The 26697-nt window shown below is 34.4% G+C and overlaps 1 protein-coding gene across 5 annotated transcripts in view; it reads left to right on the plus strand.

Annotated features, from left to right (window-relative positions):
• NOX4 (NADPH oxidase 4) overlaps nt 1-26294 on the plus strand; it is a 159940-nt gene extending 133646 nt beyond the window's left edge. For all 5 annotated transcript variants that reach the window (XM_055091469.1, XM_055091467.1, XM_024131659.3 and 2 more), the window contains 5 exons: nt 5096-5215; nt 6768-6876; nt 11154-11222; nt 12598-12698; nt 22997-26294. In XM_055091469.1, coding sequence (XP_054947444.1) covers nt 5096-5215; nt 6768-6876; nt 11154-11222; nt 12598-12698; nt 22997-23117 — 520 coding nt within the window. In that variant the 3' untranslated portion in view covers nt 23118-26294. The remainder of the gene's footprint in view (nt 1-5095; nt 5216-6767; nt 6877-11153; nt 11223-12597; nt 12699-22996) is intronic.
• The last annotated feature ends 403 nt before the right edge of the window (nt 26295-26697 follow it).

Genomic DNA, 26697 nt, shown 5'->3' on the forward strand with positions numbered 1-26697 from the left:
TCACACTAAAATTAGCCAGCAACTAAGCCAGCAAGCTATACACCTTGCTTGCAGCAGGAGGATAAGTTGCCATGTGGAAAAAAGAGGAAAGCTAGGAAAGGCATGGAATGATTTGTTTGAGAAAAAGAAATTGTAAAATATTTGCACCTAAATGCAGATAAGTGGACAGAAAATAAAAAGATTTGGTTATCATCTTAATAAATAACATTTCAAATTAAATACAATTTTAAAAATAGCACTCTTTGTTGGAAAGGCTGATGTAGTATAAAAGTCTAAACTAAAGATCTAAACTCAATCTTAAAGTGTTATTTTAACTGAATATATTCCCTCTAAAAGCTTTCAGAGGTAATTTTATTTTAGTGTGGCTTGCAGCTGAGTTTAAATATATGTTGGAATGGGGTGTGAAATTTGGCTAGGTGTTTTACCTGAAGATTCACTAGGGGTTGGTCAGCTTATAATTCATGTTTCCAGTTAACTACCTAGTGTGTGCACAGTTTGAAGAGCTTGGTAGCTTTTCTTTTATATTATTTGAACTAGTTTTTGCATATTAATAAACATTTCAAGTCACATATTAGCAGATCAAGCCTAAGTTAGCCAGCACAATTAAAAAAAAACAAAATCAAAGGGCAAAAACAAATTCTCCTTAACTTTCTATAGGAACTAATTCCAATAGTGGGGATCCACCTATATGTTTATGTATGTGTATGTGTGTATTTAAGAGTGAAAAATAAACATAATATAGCATACTAGATGCTCAGTAATAATCTTACTAGTATAGAAAGCCTAAAAATCTAAGCACACAAACATTAGTAATTTTAATACATGTTTGATATGGTAGGAGATAAAAATAATTGCTTGGGGTCATAACCCATAAGGAATGTCCTACCTAGATGAATAAGTGAAGTGAGTGCTAAAGCTTCTATTTGCTCCTAACATCATATGTATTTATCCCCAAAAGTTAGAGCCGGTTTTACCAGGCCATATGGGTGGTGGACAAGAGATAAGTCCTGGGCTCTGAAGAGTGTTGGAGAGCAGATCAGAGACCCCTGCAAATGGCCCAGTAGATAAACTAGATATTAAATAGTCAGCTCTGCAGAAGGAGGTGGTAGAGATAATTGACTTATTTTGTCCTTGGTTCTGAGGGGAATTAGAAAAGAAATCTCCCCTGATATTTAGTAACCACAAGCTCCCTCTCACTTGAGTTAAAACAGTGAATTCACAACATGTATATAGCCCACTAAACACAGAGACAAAAATCTAATTTAAAGTGATTCCAGATTCATGGCATCCTCTTGTGGCCTGGAAGAGGAAAATGAAAATGCTCTTTTGGAGGGACACATTTTAATCCTCAAAGTATTCCTATACATGAGGCACCAAAGAACTCGTATTTTTTTAAAAATGAAACAAATCACATGTTAGTAAAATTGTATATTTAAAAAGTATAAAGCAAATGTTTAATATGTCAAAAGAAATAAAAGAGAGTATTAAAATGATTAAGAGACAAAGGACAATCAAATTTCTCAAAACACTTTTGAAAAAGAGCCAATAGATCTTCTAGAAGTGAGAGATACAATATCATAAACTTGAGCAGTTTAGCGCAGCCATGGAGAGAATAATGAATTGTCAAGTAGAACTGAAATAATTATCCAGAATGCAACACACAGAGACAAAGGTATGGAAAATATGAAAGAAAGGTTGAGGTATGGTGGGTGGAGTGAGAAGTTCATGCATTCCTTTACATTAGAGGTTCAAAAAGAGAAAAAGAGGGCTTCCCTGGTGGCGCAGTGGTTGCGCGTCCGCCTGCCGATGCAGGGGAACCGGGTTCGCGCCCCGGTCTGGGAGGATCCCACGTGCCGCGGAGCGGCTGGGCCCGTGAGCCATGGCCACTGAGCCTGCGCGTCCGGAGCCTGTGCTCCGCAACGGGAGAGGCCGCAGCAGAGGGAGGCCCGCATACCACAAAAAAAAAAAAAAAAAGGAGAAAAAGAGAGAGTGAAAGAGATGTAATATTTGAAGAAATAATAGCTCAAATTTAGGGATATCAATGAATCTCAAGCAACATAATAAAAATAAATTCACCCTAGGAAAAATCGTAATTTACTTACAGAAAGGTAAAAGCAGAGACCAACACTTAACATAAAAGTAGTCAAAAAAAAAAAGGGGAGGGGAAGAAACAAAAAGTTGGACAAACAGTACAGGTGGTATTGTGGTACATAATTCAACATCACTGAACTAAATTCTACAGTTCAAAGGAAAAGGCTGTCAGACTGGAATAAGAAAATGAAATAGGGCAATAAGCTGTTTTCAAGAGATTTGCTCAGAACATAAAGGTAAAGACAGGCTGAAAAGTTAAAGAAGGTGAAGAATACAGCAGAGAAATTCTAACCAAAGAAATATTGTTTCAGATAAAATAGTCTTTAAGGTAAAAATATTTTCAGACATAAAGAGAGTTAATATTCAGTGAAAAAAGGGTTCAATTCGTTATTTCTCTGGTTGAAAGAATTAGAATGAACTCCTTTTTCAAGAAGACAGTTTTGATTTGTTTGGTTTCATAAATAGAAATGGAGTTCATTCTGGTGGTCAATATAAACCACTTCTTAGATGTGTGACCTTGAGGAAATATTTAAACTTCTAGAACCTCAGCTTCCTAACTGAGGAAGTAGAATAATACCACTTAACTCTTGTTTAATAATTACAAATAATTCATCTAAAGCATGTAGCACTGTGCCAGTCACATAGCTCTATTGACGTCAGAATAGTCAAGGAAAAAGCTGTTGGTTTTACGTTGTAGTATCTTTACATAAACAGAACGATTAGGCCTATAAATTTATTTTGGTTAGAAAAATAATCCTTGGGCTGTCTAATTTAGTTCAAAGATAGCTATTCTCTTTTAAAAATCTCACTACCCCAGAGGCTTGTTATATTCTGAAATTTCATTAAAAATAACATTTCCTTTGACATCAACCCAGATAGAATATGTGGAGGAATGTTCATTTTTGCCAAACACAGGATTGATCTGAGATCAAATCAGAACTTTATAGAGATGTGTTTTGTAAACTTTAAAACACTATAAAATTGTTCAGTTTTGTTATCCACTTAATGCCAACTAATAAAAAATATTTATTTTTTTTACCTTTATATACTGTTTTTTAAATTAAATTTCTAGGTTTTTAAAAATTTTATTTTATTTTTTATTTTAATTTTAATTTTTTAATTTTTATTTTTTATTTATTTTATTTTTGGCTGTGTTGGGTCTTCATTGCTGCACACAGGCGTTTCTCTGGTTGCGGCGATCAGGGGCTACTCTTTGTTGCGGTGTGTGGGCTTCTCATTGAGGTGGCTTCTCTTGTTGCAGAGCATGGGCTCTAGGCGCACGGGCTCAGTAGTTGTGGCTCGCGGGCTCTAGAGCGCAGGCTCAGTAGTTGTGGTGCACGGGCTTAGTTGCTCCAGATCTTCCCGGACCAGGGCTCGAACCCATGTCTCCTGCATTGGCTGGCAGATTCTTAACCACTGTGCCACCAGGGAAGCCCTGGACAGTTACTATTTTTTAAGAAAGTGTTTTTTTGTAATAGGAAAAAAGTTTTAAAATGGCAGTGTTTTATATATATGGGTCTTTTTTTTAACATAAAGATATCTGGAACTAGGCAGTTTATAGAGGGTATGGCAATTTTATAGTCATCAAAGATAAGTGTTTAGACCATCAAGTCAACATTTCAGGCACCAGGAAGGAGGAAAGAAGGGGACAGGGATAGAGATGCAACTTTCAACTGAGACAGCTTCCTTCAACGAACCTTCCAGTTTTCCTAACTACACTTCTATTTATATCACATTAGGCAGAACATAGTCACACAACCGAAATAGATGCAAGACAATCTGGGAAATGTCGTATTTTGGCTGGGCACTTTGCTTCCCTGAATAACGTTAATGTTTTGTTACTAAGCAAGAATGAGACCTAAATGTCCATCGACAGATGAATGGATAAAGAAGATGTGGTATATATATACAATGGAATATTACTCAGCCATGAATAATGGCTCTGAATCAAATAATGCCATTTATAACAACATGGGTGGACCTAGAGATTATCATACTAAGTGAAGTAAGACAAAGACAAATATCATATGATACTGCTTATATGTGGAGTCTAAAAAAAATGATACAGATGAACTTATTTACAAAACAGAAATAGACCCACAGACATAGAAAACAAACTTATGGTTACCAAAGGGGAAGGGGGGAAGGGATAAATTAGGAGCTTAAGATTAACATATACACATTACTATATATAAAGTAGATAACCAACAAGGACTTACTGTATAACCCAGGGAACTATACTCAGTATTTTGTAATAACCTATAAGGGAAAATAATCTGAAAAAGAATAGATATATGTATATGTATAACTGAATCACTGGAAACTAACACAACATTGTAAATCAACTATACTTCAATCAAAAAAAAAGCAAGAAAGAATGGGAGGATGACTATTGAGTGAACGATTTTCAAGTTTCATTGTAGTTCAGAAGGATTTCACACACATACACACACATACACACATACATTTGAATATACAATCACAAGTAGAGTAATCAGAGATTCCTTTGAGACTGTGCTCTGGCTATTTCTATACTAATAAACCTAACCAGGGCAAGAAGAGGAACAGGGTTAGTTTCTTTTCTGTTCACATGGTAAAAGTTTCAGGAAATATTTCTGCTGCTGTCTTTACCATGGAGAATAATATTATTGAATTTAGACACAATAAAACAAGATATTTTAATTTAGTCCAATATAGTAATAAAATAGATCAAAGCTTTAACTAGTCCTTAGCTAACTATCACGGTCCTATATACATTTCCCTACACTTTAAATGAATGTTTCCCTCAAAATACATATGCTTTGAAACAGATGTACTTGTGTTAATATTGACAGTTCATAAACAACACTTCTTGTTCCTTTAAGCTTATCACTATGAGAAACAATGAAATGAGGCCCGAGCCATCACGAAGCCTAGACACTAGATTTATCATGTTTGCCACATATTATAGAAATTTAATTTAACTCATTTTCATTTTTTCCACCTTTGTCTGCCTTGTCCACAGGCTCTACATTGATGGTCCCTTTGGAAGTCCATTTGAAGACTCACTGAACTATGAGGTTAGCCTCTGCGTGGCTGGAGGCATTGGAGTAACTCCTTTTGCGTCAATACTCAACACTCTGCTGTATGTCATTTTGATCCATTATGTTAGTCCAAGTAGAGAACTGTCAGTATTTCAGACAGCTCTCTTTCAGTAAGAAGTAATTCCTTCCAGAATTCTTTTACTTATTGTTCAAGGAACTCCATTTACTGACTGATAAGGGGAATAACTGAGTTATTCTCAATACGTGGTCTATGGCTTTCAGCTTGTTCTCTTGTAGAATAACGTCAGTATCACAATTATGCATTCCTCTGTCCTTTTCCTCTGTTAAAGTCATTCCACCAGCCTCTGTTTCTTTACTTTCTCATCAGGGGCAAGTGGCATTACTAATGCATTTAGTCAACAAATATTTTTGAGCACCTATGTGCCGATTGATCTTATAGTTTCTGGTAATACAGCAATGACTAAAGAGAGTCTCTCCCCTTAAAAAGTTTACATTCAAATGGGGCAGGAAGAAAATAAACCAGTGAAAAATTCATAAATAACATTATTTCAGAAAATATTAGAACTATGATGAAGAGAAGAGAGATTAATGGGATATAGAAATAAAGGGCCCAGGTTATTTTAGAAGTATGGTCAGGGAAAGCCTTTCTGAGGAGATGACAAATGAGCACATCATTCCTTGGTCTGTTACTCAGCAAATTTATAACAGACTGAAGAATAAAAATTTCAAAGGTAAGATTGCTTAACCAGGATATACTTATTCAGTTATTTTAGTTCTAGGATTATAAGCAAAAATTAATGGACAGTAATTGTCATGAAACCCACAAACAAAATCTATTCTGTTCCCTTTTCAAGAAAACACAATTTACATTAAAAGGTTGTTTTATGAAGTACTAAAAAAGAAATAATAAGTTGAAGTGATGTGTTTGAATGATATTTTATTTCAATTTTAAATACTTGATATAAATTTGGGACTTTTTGGAGGTTCTTAGAAAAATAACTATATTCCAAACCAGAAATTGTTTCTGAAAACGTTTTGCAAGTTATTTGGACACCTAAAGTTTAAAAAAAGGAAGAATATTCTCTTAACCTCAAGCCTACTTCATAATTATAAGGAGGAATCCAGACTTGGAATTGTGAGTTGCTAGAATGCATTACATAGTAGGTGGTTGTGAAATCTCTTTCTTTAACAATTATTAAGACGGGGGTAAACAACCAACTTTCTGGAAAGGTTTTGGCTCATTTTGCCTGGAAGCCAGGGCAAGATGACCATTGGAGCCCTGTTGAGTGATAGAATTCACTGAAAATAGAGAACTTATTTTTCCTGAGATGCAGAGCTGATATTATTCTAATCCAGGAGTTTAGTTTATTGCCTTCAAATGGAAATGGGTGATATGCATATAATATCCATAAGCAAGAACACTTAAATTCATGGAGTATATCATATCTTTGAGTCAGTATATTGCATTTTAAATAAATTTGGGAGTTAAAGTAAGTGGTATGTCAGATGCTAGAATGTAAATGACTGTTTTTTCTATAGGTTGCTTACTAATGAGAAGCAAAATTTCAAGTATATAGGGATTCTTAATTTTTTTGCCATCATAATCACTATCATGTTATTTTAATTTTAAAGGGATGACTGGAAACCATACAGGCTTAGAAGACTGTATTTTATTTGGGTGTGCAGAGACATCCAATCCTTCCGTTGGTTTGCAGACTTACTATGTGTGTTGTATAACAAGGTAAAATTAGGTTTGTTTTTACTTTTGCAGCTTTCTAAATTTCAAATAAATTATTTTATTTCAAATTGTAAAAGTAGTAAGTGCTCACTATAGAATAAACCAGAAAGTATACAGATAAGTAGTGAGGAGGAAATAAAAAATCCCTTAAACTTAAAAAAGAGGTAACATCTGTTAATAATTTGGTACACATCTTTTCAGATATTGGGATCTGTGAATTTGTATATGTATCTAGAACATGTTTTAACATGGAATGTTTTAACATAGAAATGTATGCAAATGGATGGTGATGTATGCATATAGGATACATATGCATGCAAATGTGAATGCATATGAGATTGTGACAGAGGACAGATAGAGGAAAACATCAACAGGCAATTACTATTACACCTTTCCTCCTTTGTTCTAGTAGCTGTTATCTCTTATCTCCACCTTTGATATTCCAAGTTGGATCATCAGCAGACTTTTGGCACAGTATACAGAATTTCAAAAATCCCAAATTCTAAGTTTTATTCCTTACGGAGATGAAAACAGGCATTTTCGTCTATCCTACATGTAACCTGTTACTTATCTATTAATGTATCTATCTTTATTTTTTAAGTTATTCAAGTAATACACATATGCATCTTTGCTACAAATTTTTCTAATAATCCACATGAAGCAAAATCCCCACCCAATCTTTGTAACCAGATGTAACTCACGAGCATTCTATACATTCTACCATACTATTTGTATAGTTCTGCACATTGCTTTCTATAATCTTATTACTATCTAGCCAGACACAAAAGGACAACTGTTGTGTGATTCCTCTTACATAAGGCACCTAGAGTAGTCTAATTCCTAAAGACAAAAAGTAGAGTGGTGGTTGCCAGGTTTCCAGGAAGGACAAGTGGGGAGTTACTGTTTAATGGACACAGGGTTTCGGATTGGGAAGATGAAGAAGTTCTGAAAATGGATTGGTGGTGATGGTTGCACAACAATGTTGAATGCATTTAATGCTAATCAACTGTATACTTAAAAAACAGTTAAAATGATCAGTCTTATGCTATGTATATTTTACCACAGTAAAAAAAAAGTACAGATTTCTGGGGCTCACCAAGGACCTGCTAAATCAGGAGAAAAAAAAAGGGAGAGATGAGAAGCCATTGAATGGATTTGAGCATACTTATATGATTGTAGATCATCTTGAGAGTGTGTGTGAATATACCAAGCCTCGGAGTACTGCAGTTTCTAGAGGGGCAGAAGACGAGTGATAAGTCAGTAAAGGAGATTGGTCAGAGTGGCCAGTGAGGTAGTAGGAAACCAAGAGGTAGTTCTCTCCTTGAGGTAAGGAAGAAAAATCTTTCAAGAAGACCATCATCACCACTCTCAAATGTGTGGGTATTTTTTCTAGGTTAATGCCTGAGGCTGGATTTCCTGAGTTGGAGGCTCTGAGGACTTTGGGAATGAATTTAAATTTTTAATATATACTAAAACAATGTCCCTCAAGGAGGCTAAAACAATTTACATTTCCACCAAAGAATATAAGAGAAATTTATTCCAAACATTATATTACCAATCTTTCAAATTTCTATCCATCTCTTAAACAGTGGCATCTCTGTATATTTCCCTGAATGCTAGTGAGACTGAACTTCTCTTCCTATGCTTATCAACCACTTGTATTACTTCTCGGATTTCCTAATTCTACCTTTGCCTGTTTTTCTAGTTTAAAAAAATTGTTTTGAACTGATAGAGAGCCTATACTTTTTTAAATAAAAGGCTATAATGGGATCCAAGATGTGGAAAGGCACATTTGAATAATAGATGCTTTATAAGGCAAGTAGCAGGGCAGGGAAGGAATAAAGGAAAGAAAAAAAATATAAATGGCTGGACATTTGAAGTAGTTCAATCTTAAGATTTCTTCTCAAACTTTTTGGTGGATATGCTTTACCCTTAGGATTCCATGGAGTAAATAATATAAAAGCTTAAAACTAGTGTAAATAATGTGGTGATGATTATCTCTACACACACCTCTGTATACTTGTTTTGATTTTTCACATCAAGAGGATGAACACTGGTCCTGCAATTGCGCCTCTGAGGAAGATGTTAAAAAGAAGTCTTTTTTTATTTTCCGTGTTTGCAACTGAGTTACCAAGTTCAGTGTGTTTGTGTGTGTGTGTGTGTGTGTGTATGTGTTTCTTTAGTAGATACTATTGCTTGTTTTCAATGACGGATAAGTTAAAATGGAGACATTGAAATCATTAAATACATTATTTAAGTCCGCATACTTCTCTCTGGAGGCTTTGGGCACCAAACGTTATTTTTTTTCTTTTTGTTTAAATTAAGTTTTATTGGAGTATAGTTGATTAACAATGTTGTGTTAGTTTCTACTGCACAGCAAAATGAATCGGCTATACATATACATATATCCTCTCTTTTTTGGATTTCCTTCCCATTTAGGTCACCACAGTGCATTAAGTAGAGTTCCCTGTGCTATACAGTATGTTCTCATTAGTTAAGAGAAAAGCAAATATTGTATATTAACGCATATATGTAGAATCTAGAAAAATGGTATAGATGATCTTACTTCCAAACAGCAGTTATTGATGCAGGAGTTATTGGGGTGATCTCAGAGGAGCATCCTGGTAGACATTTAAGACAAAAATCAATGCAAGTCATGTGTTTTGTGAGGTGCTATCCATTACTGGCACCTGGAAATTCCTGTTTCCTCACAATTAAAATTCATAAACCCAGATTCAATTCCTGAAGGGCCTTAAAATGACTTTAGTGTTTGGGTATAACTTGAGGCAGCTGTGGTATGGAATTTAATGATTATATTTTAAGACTATTATGGATGCTGAGAACCATCACTTATCACTTTAAAAGTAAAATGCGTTTTTATTGGGCTTTTATAACTTAGAGTTGCCACCTGCAGAAAATGTATAGTTTTAGATCTGGAAAAACCTGTAGGATAATGTCATTCAGCTCTATCATCGTCCTGATGAAGAAACTGAGGCCTTTATAAGTTGAGTAACTCCCTAGAAATCTCAAGGTTAGACAGTGATGGCAGTAGAAACAAGTCTCTAGCCACCTGGCAGGTGCCCTTACTATTATAAAGGGTGCCAGAGGAGTGATGTAACCTCACTTAATTACTCCCTATTTGCAGAATGACTTCTTTTGCATTCCTGAACCTTCTATTTTGAGCCCCAATATATATTCATTAAAAAATTATTACTTTCACACTCTGTAAAAATAGTACTTGAAATCAGTTGATCCTTTGGCTGCAATAAGGTCCAGCAAAGCCATACCATCTCCAGCAAACCTACTACACCCACTGATGCTCAAGAAATAGTTTGGCTGTTGAAGTGCTGGTCTCTTCTAAGCCTTTCCTCAGGTTCTACAGATCAGATACTCATCTCTGTTCCCCAGAGCACACCATGGTTATTTTGTTCCTTCCTTCTCTTCTACTTTTTGTTGTTTTCTTTTTTTTACTTTTTGACTCCTTTTCCTTATCTTTCAGCATCTCCTTATTTCAGGGTGGTGAAAGGAGGCCTTAAGCAGAATAATATTTTTTTAAATGTAGATTTCAGAAGTCAGGATTCAGTCAGAGCAAGGCCAGAGTCATTAGCAGATTCATTTTTGCCTTCTGGTAAAAGGAAGCCTTTTACCCCCTTTGTTGAATTCATTTTTCTTCAGATATTTTTCTTCGTCAGTTTATTTTTCAAGATTTCAAAATGTTTGAGAGATTTTCCAGACTATTTTATTTTGGCAGGTATATTCGCTGCCTCATACATTTTTATACAAGGGAAACCAGTGCTGAATAGGAAGAAGGTAGGAACTGGAACCAGGTTTTGTTTGTTTTGTTTTTTGTGATTTCTAGCATGCCTATTAAATATCACTTTTTACTTTTAAAAAATCATATTCTTTCTGAGTGAACTTTTTAGTAAAATTTAGAGGCTCTTAGGGAATAAAATAAGAAATAATTGGGGAGGATTTAGGGGAATATTAGTGTAACATTTAGCGTGTTTGATTTTGTATCTGTGAAGATAACAGAGAACTAATCCTGTCCACTACCTCCATCATAACTAATTAAACCAGTAGGTGACAGGTTATTAATGTTAGAATCTGCCATGTCTGTGGTACATATATATGTATGTATATATGTACATTTGCTCGTAGATGTTGGCTGTGATAAAACACGATACATCTTAACAAATCGTAGAATCACATATGCTAGGATAGGAGAGAGTCTGTGTATACAGAACAAATTTTAATGTCTATTTACTTTTATGTCCTGTCAGTTTTGGCAAGAGAACAGACCTGACTATGTCAACATCCAGCTGTATCTCAGTCAGACAGATGGGTTACAGGTATGTGATTGGATGTTATTGTAAATTAAACAAGTCTCTTGAGAATAGAAGATTTACTGTAGGGGCTGTGTGGAAGAAAATTTCTGCAGGTGGTTTGAAGAGATGTTTCCCAGAGGAAAGCCTGTTTTGGAATGTGTCCAGCAAACTCATGGCTTGTCCTTGAAGTCAACCGTATTCTCCCTTTCACAGGGTGCTGGAACAGACCTTTGAGTTCATCTCTCTTCTCTCCACAGTTGCCTCATCTAGAGATGAGGACATAAGCGAAGAGTCTTGTGATTATGTTCATCGAGGGGAGGTTTTATGTGGCAAGAGAAGATAAGATCATACACAATTAAGCTTGCTTCTCTTCAAGGGAAACTAAATAAAGTAACAGTCATCACGCATTACTTACTTCACTGCTAGATGCTGTGCTGAGCATTTCATATACGTTATCTCATGTAATTCCAACATATTCAAGAGGTAAATGGTTTTGCAATCCCCATATCATAGATGAAGAAACTGTTTACAAACAACATTATATGGCCATATAAACCTGAGCATGAATGCTTTCACAAGTTTTATTGTAGTATTTTCCATCCTACATTTTCTATAATAGTTTGAATACAAAATATGAATACTTGTCAGTTACTCTGAAACTAATCTAAGCCTATTTTTTAGTCAGATTTCTACCCTACTTGGTATGTAAAAACATTTTATTTTATACTCTCATGAAGCAAGTCAGTATCATTATCCCTCATGGTTTCTCTGTAATTAAGGTACAGAGCATATATTACATCTGGTTCTCAGTTTGTCTGCCTGGGACTCAGACACTTTCTCCTCTCTTCTCACTTCACTCTCTTTATCACCAATACAGATCTAATAGTCTGTTAATTGCAAGCACCAGTACGTTAGAAGTTGTTTCTTGCTAGATCCCAAATTTGGAGCTCTTCTGTTTTAGGCTACCATGTCAAGGATCATTTCCCCAAATTTATGGTGACAATTTATAGTATTTTACTCATATAATGAGCCAAATATGATAACTTTGCAGTACAAAAATGCTTCAATCACGCTTATGTGCTGCGCCTTTTTTGAGAGTAGGCAATTAGAATGCATTCTTTAATGCTGCAATTGCTTAAAAATGATGCAACTAACTGAAGTCTAGGAAAATCAGCCATTTGTAATAATGGCATTCAAGAAGGTAATGGATTTTAAAGGGAAAGAGGGAGGAAATGATGCTTCTAAATGACTTTACCTAATAGGTTGCCATATGATACTTATATTCTTTGTATCACAGCAATTTGTTAGGAAGCCACAGCACCAGCAAAGATGATGTTAGAGAAATGGGTTATTTGTCCAACTCTGTGTCATATAAAATATAGTGCTTTCTTTTTGGCAGAAGATAATTGGAGAAAAATATCAAGCACTGAATTCAAGACTTTTTATTGGACGTCCTCGGTGGAAACTTCTGTTTAATGAAATAGCAAAATATAACAGAGGGTAAGTACTATTCCTCAAAAAATTTATGTGGCTAATGATCAAATTAAAATATTCCCAAGTCATCACGTGAAGTTTTTAAAGATTACTTAGTAATGGGTTTACAAATTACAGAGTCACTTAAACACTCAATTATCACTACCAAAGGAGGAAGCAAAGCAAGAACTACCTCAAGCATCTGTAATGCCAAATACTTAAAATTTGGCTTAAAAATAGTCTATTTATGAACTAGACTCTCCTACCTACTTTTAAATTTACATAGATCTATATTATAAAGGGTGTTCGTTCCAATAGCATAAATCAGGTAATCATTGGGAAAGTTTTTTAAAATCACTTTAGCAAGCGAGGGAGCTCTTCAAGTAGTTCTAACAGTGAATGTACTTAAAAATCAGATTTTTGGTACCTTTTTACCAGAATGAATACATTTTTTAAAACTGTTAGTTTTTAAAACTCTTTAATATGCAGTCTCTAAACCAAAAACTTAAGGTTTGGTAACTGGAAAAAGGCACTATTTAAATAGGAGTCTTCCTTTTAGATGTAAAAAAACTCCCTATTTCCAAACATATTTTTTTCTTTGAAGCTATAATTCTATAAAGAATTCTAGCATTATGGGCTATATGTCTATATGTCTATGATCTGAAGCGATACAATTGAAGGAAAGCATTCATTTTGGGCACAGACTAGGGAGCCTGTTTGTCTTCTGTAAAATTATCATAGTGCAGGGCAATGGTCTATAAGAATTTTAAAAGCATTTTGAAAACCATATACCCACTCATACATTTTAAAGTTGGCATCAAAAAAGTTTCATCATAAGTTTAAATAGTTCCAAAGACTATAATTTCTAACATACTGCAGATATTGACATTTTAAAATTAATGTAACTCTTTTAAACATATCTACTGGAATCTAAATATCATAGTTTCTTGATACCAACCTCGTATATTTGTATGTTTTGTAGCTTTCACTATCAGTTAGAAACTTTACATCACTCTTTTGTCTAGTTGAACTTGTATTTCTATCCTGTTTATCCTGCAGAATTGTATTAAAATTCAATATAATTTTACACTTGAACTAATCATACTTTTGTTGCTAAACTAAACACACCTGCAGTTAAGAATGTATATAAATAGAAGATTTAATTTTTTTAATTTCCTGTGACTCTAAGGCACCAGTGACCATTGTTTTCTTCTAGATTGAATTATGCTACAATTATTAGCATATATTTGATTACTTTGTAATTTAAAAAATACATTTTGATAAATATAAAAAGGGTATTTGATTGTAAATGAATGAGGCAGCTTATTAGATGGATTTTTTTTAAAGCCCCGATTTATAAATTTATGGATGAATATGATCTACTGAAATAATCATGGATTCATCATGGCGTTTGGCTTCATCTTCAGAGATTTTGTTTTAGGAATCATGGTGTGAAGCCCCAGAAGCAAAATCTAAAAAGGAATACAGTGACCCATGTAATTCAGATTACAGTCATGTTTGAAAGCACTCCTAGATTTCCTTCCCTTGATGAAGTAATTTGGGTTAAAGAGGAAAGCATTATTTGGAAAGCAGAGGTCCTTTGTAATATTCAGGGCCCTAGTTAAAGGTGAACTATAGAATAAAGAAAAAAGTCAACCCAGTTTTTGTTATATTTCTTTCCCTTCTTTCTCCAAAATTATCCACCTTAGATGTGACCATCTTGTCATACTCACCTGGGTCTTGCTATGCACCACAGACTCCTTCCTCCCTAATGACATTTAACTGACTTCTGACAAGCATTCTTTTATTAGTTTTCATAGTATAGTGCTGAAAACTTTGATAGTTTGTTTCTTTGTTTTGCTTGTTTGTTTTTGCTCAATTCTGAAACCAAACCCCCAAACAGTAGAGGATCATTTGCAAGAAATTACATTGGGATTTTTGGTTTCTTTGGTTAGTTCTCAAGAGTTCTCATTTGTTATACTGTTCATATTGAGAGGGATTTTGTATGTTTATTTGGTTGTTTGTTCATTTTCTTTAAACAGCAAAGCTTATTTAAGAAGAGCAAGTGTGCACCGTCTACGGTTGACATTTTGTACACTTTCATTTTGTGTATTTGCTCTGGGCAGGCACCTCAAATTCATTATTTTTTGAAGGATTTTTATGTAGCGTAGCTAGGAAAAGAATGGATCAACGTTTTAAGGTTTGTTAACTGGCAAAAGGCACTATTTAAATAGAAGACTTCATTTTAGATGTAAAATTTTGGTTAACTTCATGTACATAAATTGCTGAGAATATAAAGAGATAAAAATAGAGAAGAGAGGCATATTAATTTTCACACATGTATGAGAGTGGTCTCTTCCTTGTATGTCTTTTTAAAAATTGTTTATTATACCTGAGATCCAGTTTCCTGTTATTTATAGTAAAAATACATATCATACCTTAACTTAGTTGAATGTATGCATCATGGAAAGGGAGAAAGAAAGAACTTTACTTGGCTTTTGGAGTAGGGAAAACTCTTCTGGGATTGATGTCTGAGATATATCTATATTTTACTGCCACATGGTGTTTTAAAAACAAAACAGATTAAGGATACCTAGGTTTGGTCTCTTACATTTGCTCCTGTGTCCCTGGGTCAAGTCACTCGACCCTCTGTATCTGTAATACAAGGAGTGAATAATCCCTAAGGCGTGAATAAGCTTTCATTATATGAGATCACACACTTTAAAAATGAATGGAAAAAAGAGTATCGGTATAATAGGAAAATATTCACCAATATGTTGAACATTTATGGAACTAGTTCCCAACATCTTCCCCCAAACAACATTCTCTGCTAGCATCTAAGTCTATCTCTACCCATCTCTACAGAGTTTTTGTAGATAAATTTCTAGATGATTGTTGGATTGCAGCAACCTAATGAAAATTAGTGCAAATTAATTACAAACGTTAAAATTAAAAGTTGTAGGATTTCATTGTTAGTGAAAGTGACATTGGGGAACTCCTCAAATTACACAAAGATCTCCTAGAGTTAAACTAGTTAATGATTGGAAAACAAAATGTAAAAAAGAAAATGATCATATACGGTGCTTTAAAAATAATGATATTATTATGAAGAATTTAAGATAAGCCTTTAGGAAATTTGCAAAATGTAAAAATCTAACTCTATATTTGCCTTATGAAATCCAAAAAAGAAAATAATGGTATCTTATTGTCATAATGGAGTGTTGACAGAGACAGTATACAGACAGCCAAAATGTCTCATTCCCTTTTCATCTTAATGAAAACTGCACTTTGGCTTTTTTTATTTTTGGTGGTATAAATTCAGTAGTTCAGTTTTATTCATTTTAAGTAATCCATTGTGTCTAGCTCTGGTTTTGATAGTAACCTAAATTTTATTAAGTGTAAGAATTTATTTTCATACTTTTTTATTATTTTCTTTCTTCTGCTCAGTTTGGGTTTAATTAGCTCTTCTTTTACTAGTTACTTAAGGTGGAACCTTAGGTCACTGATTTTAGATCTTTGTTCTTTCATAATAAAAGTGTTTAATACTATAAATTTTCCTCTAAACACCACTTTAGCTACATACCACAAAATTTGATATGTTTTATTTTCATTTTTATATAGGTCAAAATATTTTTACAATTACCATGTGAATTCTTTTTTGACACATTGGTTATGTAGAAGTATGTTGTTTAATTTCCAAATATAGGGGTATTTGTTCTTGATTTCTGGTTCAAATGGGTTTTAAGAAAACATACTCTTTGTTATTTCAATCCTTTAAAATTTATTGAGACCTGTTTTACTGCCCAGAATATGGTCTGTCTTGGTGAATGTTTCATGGGCACTAAAAACGAATTTGTATTCCATTGTTTTGGGGTAGAATACCCTATAAATATCAATCCATTCCAGTTGGTTGATAGTGGTATTTAAGTCTTCACTACACTTACTGATTTTCTGTCTACTTGTTCTGTCAATTTCCAAAAGACGAGTGTTGAAGTCATTAACTATAATTCTAGATTTGTCTGTCTTTACAGTTCTATCGGTTTTTGATACATGTATTTTGAAGATTTTTAGTTCTAGGGTTTAGTTGTAGTGTTTAAACTATTTACATCTTACTATTATACTGCATTCATTACAAAATAAATTACATTTTATCATTACATAGATTAAAAATATTCTTCATTTTTCCAGCTTTGTTGAAAAATAACTGACGTATAATATTGTATACAGTATAACAATTTGATATGTATATGTTGCAAAATGACTACCACAATAAAGTTAGTTAACATATCTATCACCTCAAATAATTACAAATTTTGTGTTTGTGTGATGAGAACTTTTAAGATCTACTGTTTTCCCAACTTTCATATATACAATAAGTATTGTTAACTATAGTTACCATGCTGTCCATTACATCCTAGAACTTATTCCTCTTGTAACTATAAGTTTGTAACCCTTTGTCAGTCTTCAGTCATCCCCTACCTCCCCCATCTGCCTCTGGCACCCTCCAATCTGCTCTGTGTTTCTATGAGTTTGGGTTTTTTAGATTCCACAAATGTGTGAGATCATACAGCATTTGTCTTTCTTTGTCTGATTTATTGTGCTAATCATGATGCTCTCAAGGTTCATCCATGTTGTTGCAAATAACAGGATTTTCTTCTTTTTTATGGCTGAATAATATTTCAGTGTGTGTGTATCACATCACATCGCATTTTCTTTGTCCATTCATCCATCTATGGACACTAAGCTTGTTTCCATGTCTAGACTATTCTAGATAATGCTGCAATAAACATAGGGGTGCAGATAACACTTCAAGAGAGTGATTTCATTTCCTATGGATATATACGCAGTAGAGGGATTGTTGTATCATATGATAGTTTTATTTTTAATTTTTTGAGATACCTCCATACTATTTCCCATACTGGTTATAACAATTTACATTCCCACCAGTAGCGTACAAGGGTTTCCTTTTCTCCACAACCTCGCCGACATTTAAAATGTAAAAATGAATTGAATAGACATTGTAAAAATGTCTATTCAGTTGTTCTGCCTATTTTTTAACTGTGTTGTTTGTTTTTGTTTTTCTTTTGATATTGAGTTTTATGAGCTGTTTATATATTTTGAATAGTAACCCCTTATCAGTCATATCATTTGCAATTATTTTCTCCCATTCAATAGGTTGTCTTTTCATTTTGTGGATGGTATCCTTTGCTGTGCAAAAGCTTTTCACTTTAATTAGGTCCTGTTTATTTTTACTTTTGTTTCCTTTGCCTTAGGATATAGATCCTAAAGCATATTGCTATGATTTACATCAAAGAACGTTCTGCCTATTTTTCCTTCTAGGAGTTTTATGGTTTCCGGTCTTATATTTAGATCTTTAATCTAATTTGAGATTCTTTTTGTATGTGGTGTGAGAAAAGCCTCTAATTTCATTCTTTTTACATGTAATGTACAGTTTTCCCAGCACCACAAACCAAATTCAACAATACATTAAAAGGAGCATACACCATCATCAAGTGGTATTTATCCAAGGCATTGCAAGGATGGTTCAGTATCTTTATATCAACCAATGTGATACACTACATTAACAGATTGAAGAATAAAAATTATATGATCATCTCAATAGATGCAGAAAAAGCTTTTGACAAAATTCAGCATCCATTTATGATAAAAACTCTCCAAAAAGTGGGTCTAGAGGGAACATACCTCAACATAATAAAGGTCCTATATAATAAGCCCACAGCTAATATCTTACTCAATGGTGAAAAGCTGAAAGAGTTTCCTCTTATTGGATTATTATTTTTTTTGCCAGCGAGTTATATGAATTTCTTATATACTTTACATATTAACCCCTTATCAGATATGTAGTTTGCAAATATGTTCTCCCATTCCCTAGCTTGCCTTTTCATTTTGTTGACCATTTCTTTTGCTATGCAGAAGCTTCTTAATTTGATGTAGTCCCACTTATTTATTTTTGCTTTTGTTGCTTGTATTTTTGGTGTCAGTTTCATGAAACTATTGCTAAGACCACTGTCAAAGAGCTTTTTCCTCTGTGTTTTCTTCTAAGATTTGATAGTTTAAGGTCTTATATTCAAGTCTTTATTTCCTTTAGAGTTAATTTTTGGGAGTAGAGTGAGATAGGGTGCAGTTCCATTCTTTTGCATGTGAATATCCAGTTTTCCCAACATCATGAATTGGAGAGAGTATCTTTTCCTCATTGAGTTTTCTTGGCTCCTATGCATTGAGTTACAGTCCAACAGTTTACTATTGCTTTCTATTTATCTCATTTGTTCTTTCCTTTTTTCTTTCTTCTTTACTTTCTTTTCAGTTAGTGTTATTTTATGATTCCATCTTTTTCTCCTAAAGTGACATATTAGCCATACCTCTCTGTTTGACTTTAGTTATTTCTTTAAGGAATTGGTTCCCAAGTTGCAATCCTTGGACTAGCATCACCTGGCAACTTGTTGGAAAACCAAATTCTTGGAGCCATATCCAAGATCTGCTGAATCAGAGGATCTAGGAATAGGGCCTTGCTATCTGTGGTCTGTGAAGTGCCTTAGGTGATGCTGATGAAGCTGAAATCGGAGAAGCATTGCTCTAGGTTTACGATGTACACCATTAGCTTATCACAGTGTACTTCAAATAATATTGTACTTCCATTCACCCTGCATCTCTTTGGCTGTTGTTCTTATTCATTTTTCTTCTGCATATACTATAAACTCCATAATGTATTGTTATTACTTTTGTTTTAAATATCAATTATATTTTAAAGAGATTAAAAATTAGACAAAATATACAGTTTATTTATTCACAGATTCACCATTTTGGTGTCCTTCATAGCTTTGGGAAGATTCACATTTCTATCTGATTTCATTCTCCTTCCCGATGAATTCCCTTTATATACCTTATAGTGCTAGTTTGCTGGTGATGAATTCCCTCACCTTTTGTTAGAAAAGTTTACATTCTATCTTCAGTTTTGAAAGTTATTTTTGTTTGGTATAGAATTTGCTTGATTAGAATAGTTGCTTTTTTTTTTTTTGTCTTTCAGCACTTTGAAGATTTCACTTCATTGCCTTCAGACTTAAATAGTTTGTGACAAGAAGTCTATCCTTCATCTTCTATTTATTATTTGTAGTGTGTCTCTGCCCCCATCCTCTGTCAGCTGCTTTTGTGTTATTCTCTTTGTAACTGGTTTCCAGAGTTTTATTATAACTTGACTTATGTTGTTATTTGTGTGTGTGTGTGTGTGTGTGTATGTGTGCATATTCTCCTTGGAGTTCATTAGATAGTTGGATCTGTTTGTTTTCATCAAATTTGTAAAAATTTTGGTAATTATTTCTTCAAATATTTTTTTCTCTTTCCCTCTGTCTTCTTTTATGTTGAGACTATGATTACATATATGAAAGACTGGTTGTTATTGTTCCACAGGACCTTCAGGCTCTTTTCACTTTTCTGCACAATTTTTGTTCTCTGTGTGCTTCCATTTGGATATATTCCACTGCTATATCTTCAAGTTTACTTATCTTGGGCTTCCCTGGTGGCACAGTGGTTAAAAAAAAAAGTTTACTTATCTTTTCTTCTTCAGTGCCTATTCTTCTGTTAACCCATCAGTATATTTATCATTTTAAATATTGCATTTAATCTCTAGCATTTCCACTTAGGCCTTTAAAAAATATTTTTTCCTTTCTCATCATGTCAATGTTTTTCTTTGAACATATGAAACATGTTTCTCATCATTGTTTCAGTGACCTTATCTAATAATTCCATCATTTCTGTCATTCTCATCCCGTTTCTATTGACTTATCTTTCTTCTTGTATTCGTTTGCTAGGACTTCCATAATAAAATCCCACAGGCTTGATGGATTAAACAATAGAAGTTTATATTCTCACTATTCTGAAGGCTAGAAGTCTAAGATTAAGATGCTAGCAGGGTGATTTCCTCTGAGACCTCTCCTTGGCTTTCAGATGACTACCCTCTTTCTGCCTCTTCACATGGTCAGTCTTTTATCTGTGCATGTGCGTCTCTAGTGTCTCTTTAATTTCCTCCTCTTACAAAGACACTAGTCAGATTGCAATAGGATCCACCCTAACAACATCGCTCTATCTTAATTACATCTTTAAAGGCCCTATCCAAATACAGCCATATTCTGGGATACTGAGAGTTAGAGTTTCAACCTATGAATTTGGGGAAGGGGACAAAATTCAACCCATAACATTTCTAGTTATAGTTCATAGTTTCTTGCTATACACATTCCTGGTAATTTTTTATTAAATGCTATACACTTTGAAGTTTAGACATCAAACTCCAAATTTTTATTTATTCTTTTCAATATTGTTGGAATTGTTTTTGGCATACAGTTTTGTTACTTAGGTTCAGTTTGATCTTTTTTCTTTTTTAATTTGTTTATTTTATTATTTATTTTGGCTGCATTGTGTCTTCGTTGCTGCGTGCAGGCTTTCTCTAGTTGTGGCAAGTGGGGGCTACTCTTCGTTGCAGTGTGCAGGCTTCTCGTTGCAGTGGCTTCTCTTGTTGTGGAGCACGGGCTCTAGGCACACAGGCTTCAGTAGTTGTGGCATGCAGGCTCAGTAGTTGTGGCTTACGGGCTCTAGAACGCAGGCTCAGTAGTTGTGGTGCATGGGCTTCGTTGCTCCGCAGCATGTGGGATCTTCCCAGACCAAGGCTCAGACCCGTGTTCCCTGCATTGGCAGGTGGATTCTTAACCACTGCGCCACCAGGGAAGTCCGTCAGTTTGATCTTTTCAAGGCTTGCTTTTAAGCTTTGTTAGTATGAGTCCCGAGCAGCCTCCAATCTGGGCTAATTTTACCAACATCCTCCCTACCCTTGGCAAATAAGGTAATAACTTTTTGAGCACACTATCCATTGCCAATGTATTATATATAGAGCTTTCCATTTTGGCTTGTGGGAATATGAATTGTTGACAGCCTTGCGTAAACTCAGAGTTGTTTGGCCTACTGCTCCTTGGTAGTTCTCTACCCAGTTTCACATGGTTTCCTCTAACACATGAGGAGATTAGTACTCAGCCAAGGACTTGAGGATACTCCTCTGCAGAGCTCCAGAGCTTCTTTCTTTTGATATCAAGTTCTAGCTGCTTTTGGCCTTCGTGAACTCTATTCTTTTTCTCTTTAACTCAGTAAGACCACCAGTCTCTGCATGAGTTTCCCTCTTCTGTGCTACAGCTTCTAAATTGCCTTCAGGCAAGAAGAAGAGATAGCTGTCAGTCTCACCTTGTTTTTTCTTTTTTTTCTCAGGGATCACAGTTCTGTGCTGCCTGTTGTCCAGTATCTGAAAATAATTGTTTCATATGTTATTTCTAGTCTAGTTATATTCTAGTCCCTATTTCTCCATCATGGCTGCAAGTACAAGTTTATTTTGTAGTTCTTTGTTTCATTTATCAAGGTGAAAAGTTTTAATAAAACTTTTTTCAGTATTTATTATAAATTTTGGTACCCATTTAAATGGATTCACTGTCTTTTTTTCAGCAACAGTTATTCTCAGATAATGAATACATACTGGATTTGTCCAAGATATGATAAGAATTGTCAATCATTTTGATATCATAGGAAGAATTCAATGCAAATCAACAAACTTTGCAGGAAATCAATGTGAAATAATAATCATTTTGTGGAATTTATTTATTCTATTTGTTAGGGATATGTATAATTTATCTACCAAAATTTTATGTTTGCAGATATAGCAAATAATAAAACCTGCTTGGTATTTTTTACAATTATTGTGACACATAAATAAAAAAGAAAATGTATCCAAATTAGTATGCTTTTTGTTTTAATGTAGATATAAATTAGTTACTTAAAATTATCCTTTCAAATTGGTAATAGCTTTCCTTTCTTTACGCTTATTCACCACTTCCCATGAAAATCCATGGGATCTTTAGGGGGAAAAAAACGTCTGTAAAACATTTAGCATGAGAAGAACTGATATGGTCCAGGGTGGATAGAAATCTATTCATATGTCAAATGTAGAGCAGTTGACATCTATCAATTGCTGCTCTTGACTTTGTTTCTGCCCTCATCAATGACATGCAGACTGTTCACTCTGATAACAAACAAATATGTGCTCATAGTTATATTCTTTGAATGATCTTGATCTCTAGCATGAAAAGCATGAGGTAAATAAAATATCTTCCCGGTGGTCACTTATATTTGGTAATAATTGGAAAATTATTTGTACGCAAAGCAGCAAGAAATTAACTTTGTTAACACCTTAAACATGCTACTAAAAGATACTTCTTGTCATGTTCTGCCTAATTTTCCAGCTGATTTTCCGTTTTCTCCCTTTGTCTTTCCAGGAAAACAGTTGGTGTTTTTTGCTGTGGACCTAATTCAATTTCGAAGACTCTTCATAAACTGAGTAATGAAAACAATTCATATGGGACAAGATTTGAATACAATAAAGAATCTTTCAGCTGAAAACCTTTGAGATGAACAAGGACTCTAAAGAAGGAATGAGTGCAATTTCTAAGACTTTGAAATGCAGCTGGATCAAACAACTGTGTCATGCCAAAGAGTAGCAGGTTTTCTTATTTATGATTATTTAAAATGGAAATGCAGAGAATGTGGCAAGATGACAGGTCACATTACATGTTTAATCTGGAAACCAAAGAGTCTCTGAAGAATATTTGATATGATTATTCACTTTTCACTGCTCAAATTAAAAGAAAACTATTAGATGCACACTGTTCATTTTTATGGCAGATTCAAGAGCTCCCTAGTAAGGTGTTGCTCACTGAGAGGCTGATAGCTTTGGTCCTTTTTAAATTGTTTTTGGTTGAACAAATGCAAGATTGAACAAAATTAAAAATTCATTGAAACTCAGATTACATTTTCTACGTGAGTATAAACAGAGAAGCTTTGATTTAGAAAAGCTCCAGGTAAATATACTAGAAGTCTGAAAATACAGCACAGGACGCCATTGATACGGGTACTTTGTGTCAGTATCTAATCTTGCCCACTACTGATGCTAATACCTCTACTTAATATCCGTAGACTTTATGCTCAATGAACCTTTTGCAGATGTTGATATAATACCTATTTTTATATTTTTCTTTCTTCTTTGTTCCTTAGTCTAGGGAAATCTGCCCTCCCTTGGCATGTGTTAGACACAATGATTTAATCGGTCCTTTCTATCCCCAATTTATTTAATCTATTACTATTGCATTTTAATGAGGAAAATATCATTACTATAAATTATAAAGGGACATATAGACTAATAACTTTTTTCCTTTTTCAGCATTTTGGCCTCTATTATTTTTATTTACTTTTTTTCCCAGTGCAGTTTATCATAGCCTCTTAAGGGGCTTTGTTTAGTTTGCACTTTGAAGACCAAAGGGTGTTATGTCTGCCAAGGTCACTGAGATAGAATTTCTCTCTCTTTTGTCACACATTGGTTTATGCTGGAGACAGTGAAAGTGTAGTTACAACCCTGAATAGGAAACCTATATTTTACTCTTTATACAGGAGGGAATACTTTATTTGCTTATTGAAATTTAAGTACAGAATCAAGAATATTATTGTTGCACTGTCTAGTATTCTGGGTCCTGATAAAGAATTACTGAGTTTAAAGTCACTGTTAGGACTGTGCTGTGTGATCCTATCAGTTTATGCTCCCCGGCCATTATATTCTCGGCTCAGAGAATATAATTCACTACCTTAAAAATTAAAGCATTTTTACAATTTAGTGATTTTCTTTTGTAGACATCTATCAATTGCTATCAAATATAGCACATTGCAGAAATCAGCAGTGTAGCTTGTCGTGCCTTTGTTAAAATTTTGCGTGCTATAACATAACATGATAGATGCTACTGTCATTTTTTAGCTCTGATTCACCAGTAGCAATCAAGCATGTTAAACCATCTAGCATTAAATGCCCATGAACATATTACTTACAGCTATTTCTTCCTCTCCTTGGAACTCTTTCTTCTCCTTCTCCGGAAGGAAAGTGAGTCAGAAAAAGATATGGGAAATGTGCAATGTTCCTGCAGATTTAGCTCTGAAGGCATATTTAATAACCAGTACATCTTGGCAACACTTTCTAAAATAAAAATAATTTTCATAAAAACACATAACAGGAAAAACTGGTAAAAAGAAACTTGAGTTAGTACAGGCTTGATATGCAACACTCCTTACTAATTATAATTTATTTATGTGATTATATTAATACACCTCATTTTAGTAAAACTGGTGGAAAACTTTTCAAGAAGAATGATCTTTGCAAGTAGGTCTGCTATACTAGATGAGCTTCTTTGCCTATTTTAAATTCTAGTGGACGTTCCAACGTTGAGTGTTAAACATAGGTAATTTTTGCTTCTGTAAGTAGGAATGAAACTAAGACTTCATCATGCATGTACAAGAGAGCTTTGTTTTGTTTGGAGGGATTCTTTCTCTGGGACTAATTCTTGTCGGACCAATCTTAAAACAATAATTTTAATGGCAATAAATGTTAACATTGAAAAGGTATCCTTGAAATCTCTATAAGCTGACTTTACCTTTGCGACAAATAAAGCAGGCAGAGTTTCTTCACAAGATGACACAAGTTTAAGAAACATAATTTATTTGAGTGTGCACTAGCGTGAGTGGCCTTAAGGATCTCAGTTCTGGGGCTGTCAGTGACACTGGCTATGGTGTAACTGTGGCAATTGCTCCTCACTGTGGGATGAAGACTTCTCATTTGGACTAGGTCAGTAGTTAGCAGTCTTTTTAGTAATGTATATTTCTGGTGTTTTTGGTTTTGGTTTTGTTTTGTTTCGGTACACGGGCCTCTCACTGCTGTGGCCCCTCCCGTTGCGGAGCACAGGCTCCGGACGCGCAGGCTCAGCGGCCATGGCTCACGGGCCCAGCCGCTCCGCGGCACGTGGGATCTTCCCGGACCGGGGCACGAGCCCGTGTCCCCTGCATCGGCAGGCGGACTCTCAACCACTGCGCCACCAGGGAAGCCCAGTAATGTATATTTTTGAGAACCTGATTAAAATGAATACGATGACACACCTACAAAGTATTACATATAATTTTGGGGGGCCCACAATCTCCAAAAGCAAGGATTCCTTTTTAAGAAACTCTGAACAAATAATCATCATTATAGGTTTTTTTTTTTTTATCCTATGCCTTTCTGTTCTCTGATTTTTTGGATGAAACTATCCTTTTTTTATAAGATTATACTAAGACATGAACTATATGGACAAAGGAAAGGAAATTCTCTTTATATGCCCCAAAACAAAGAATCCAATGGAATCTTCCATGCAGTTTTTAATCTTTTTTGGATCTCCTGTTTTATGTAAGGGAATGCTGTGGTTATTACATATCAATAATAATACTAAACTCAGATTCACATACACACACACCCCAGACATACATTTAGGGCTTGTTTTCTGGAGTTGTTGGTGTTTTTTTTTTCACTTTTTTTTGTTTTTTTAAATTCAAGTTAAAAGTAAAATGACTGATAGTTTTTTTTATTTAGTGACTTTAAATGCCGGTAGGGTGATTGTGATAGTGCAAGCACTTAAAAAAAAAATAAAAGCAATGTAGACAAAGCACTGGCTGAATTGACTTAACCCGCATGTCCATGTTACTTGTAACCCCCCAAATCAGTGTTTACTTGGAGCCTTCACAGCAGGTAATGGATTTAAATTATAAGTCATTGTTAAAGAGGCTTGCTAGAAGTAAGCGGGCCATGGTTGTCATCAATAGATAATGTTAGTGCTAAAGAATGTTCATTATATTAAGGAGAAAACATTTTAAGTAAAAAAAAATTTGTTTCTTTTTTCCTTAAGGATGGTAAAACTCAGCTGAACAGTGATTTTTCTAAACAAACCGTGAGATACATTTTAAAGTGCTACTCATGATAAACAGATTCTTTTTCTTGTGCTGTCCAGGATACTTTCATATCCAGTTATATTATAGAAACATAAAATGCTGAAGTTGGGAGTACTCTTATTTTGCAGTTGAGGAATCCGAGACCCAAAGGGAGATGGAAGCTTGCTTCAAGTCATCCACT

The sequence above is a fragment of the Physeter macrocephalus genome, chromosome 16 (genome assembly GCF_002837175.3).
Source record: "Physeter macrocephalus isolate SW-GA chromosome 16, ASM283717v5, whole genome shotgun sequence".
NCBI classification, from domain to species: Eukaryota; Metazoa; Chordata; class Mammalia; order Artiodactyla; family Physeteridae; genus Physeter; species Physeter macrocephalus.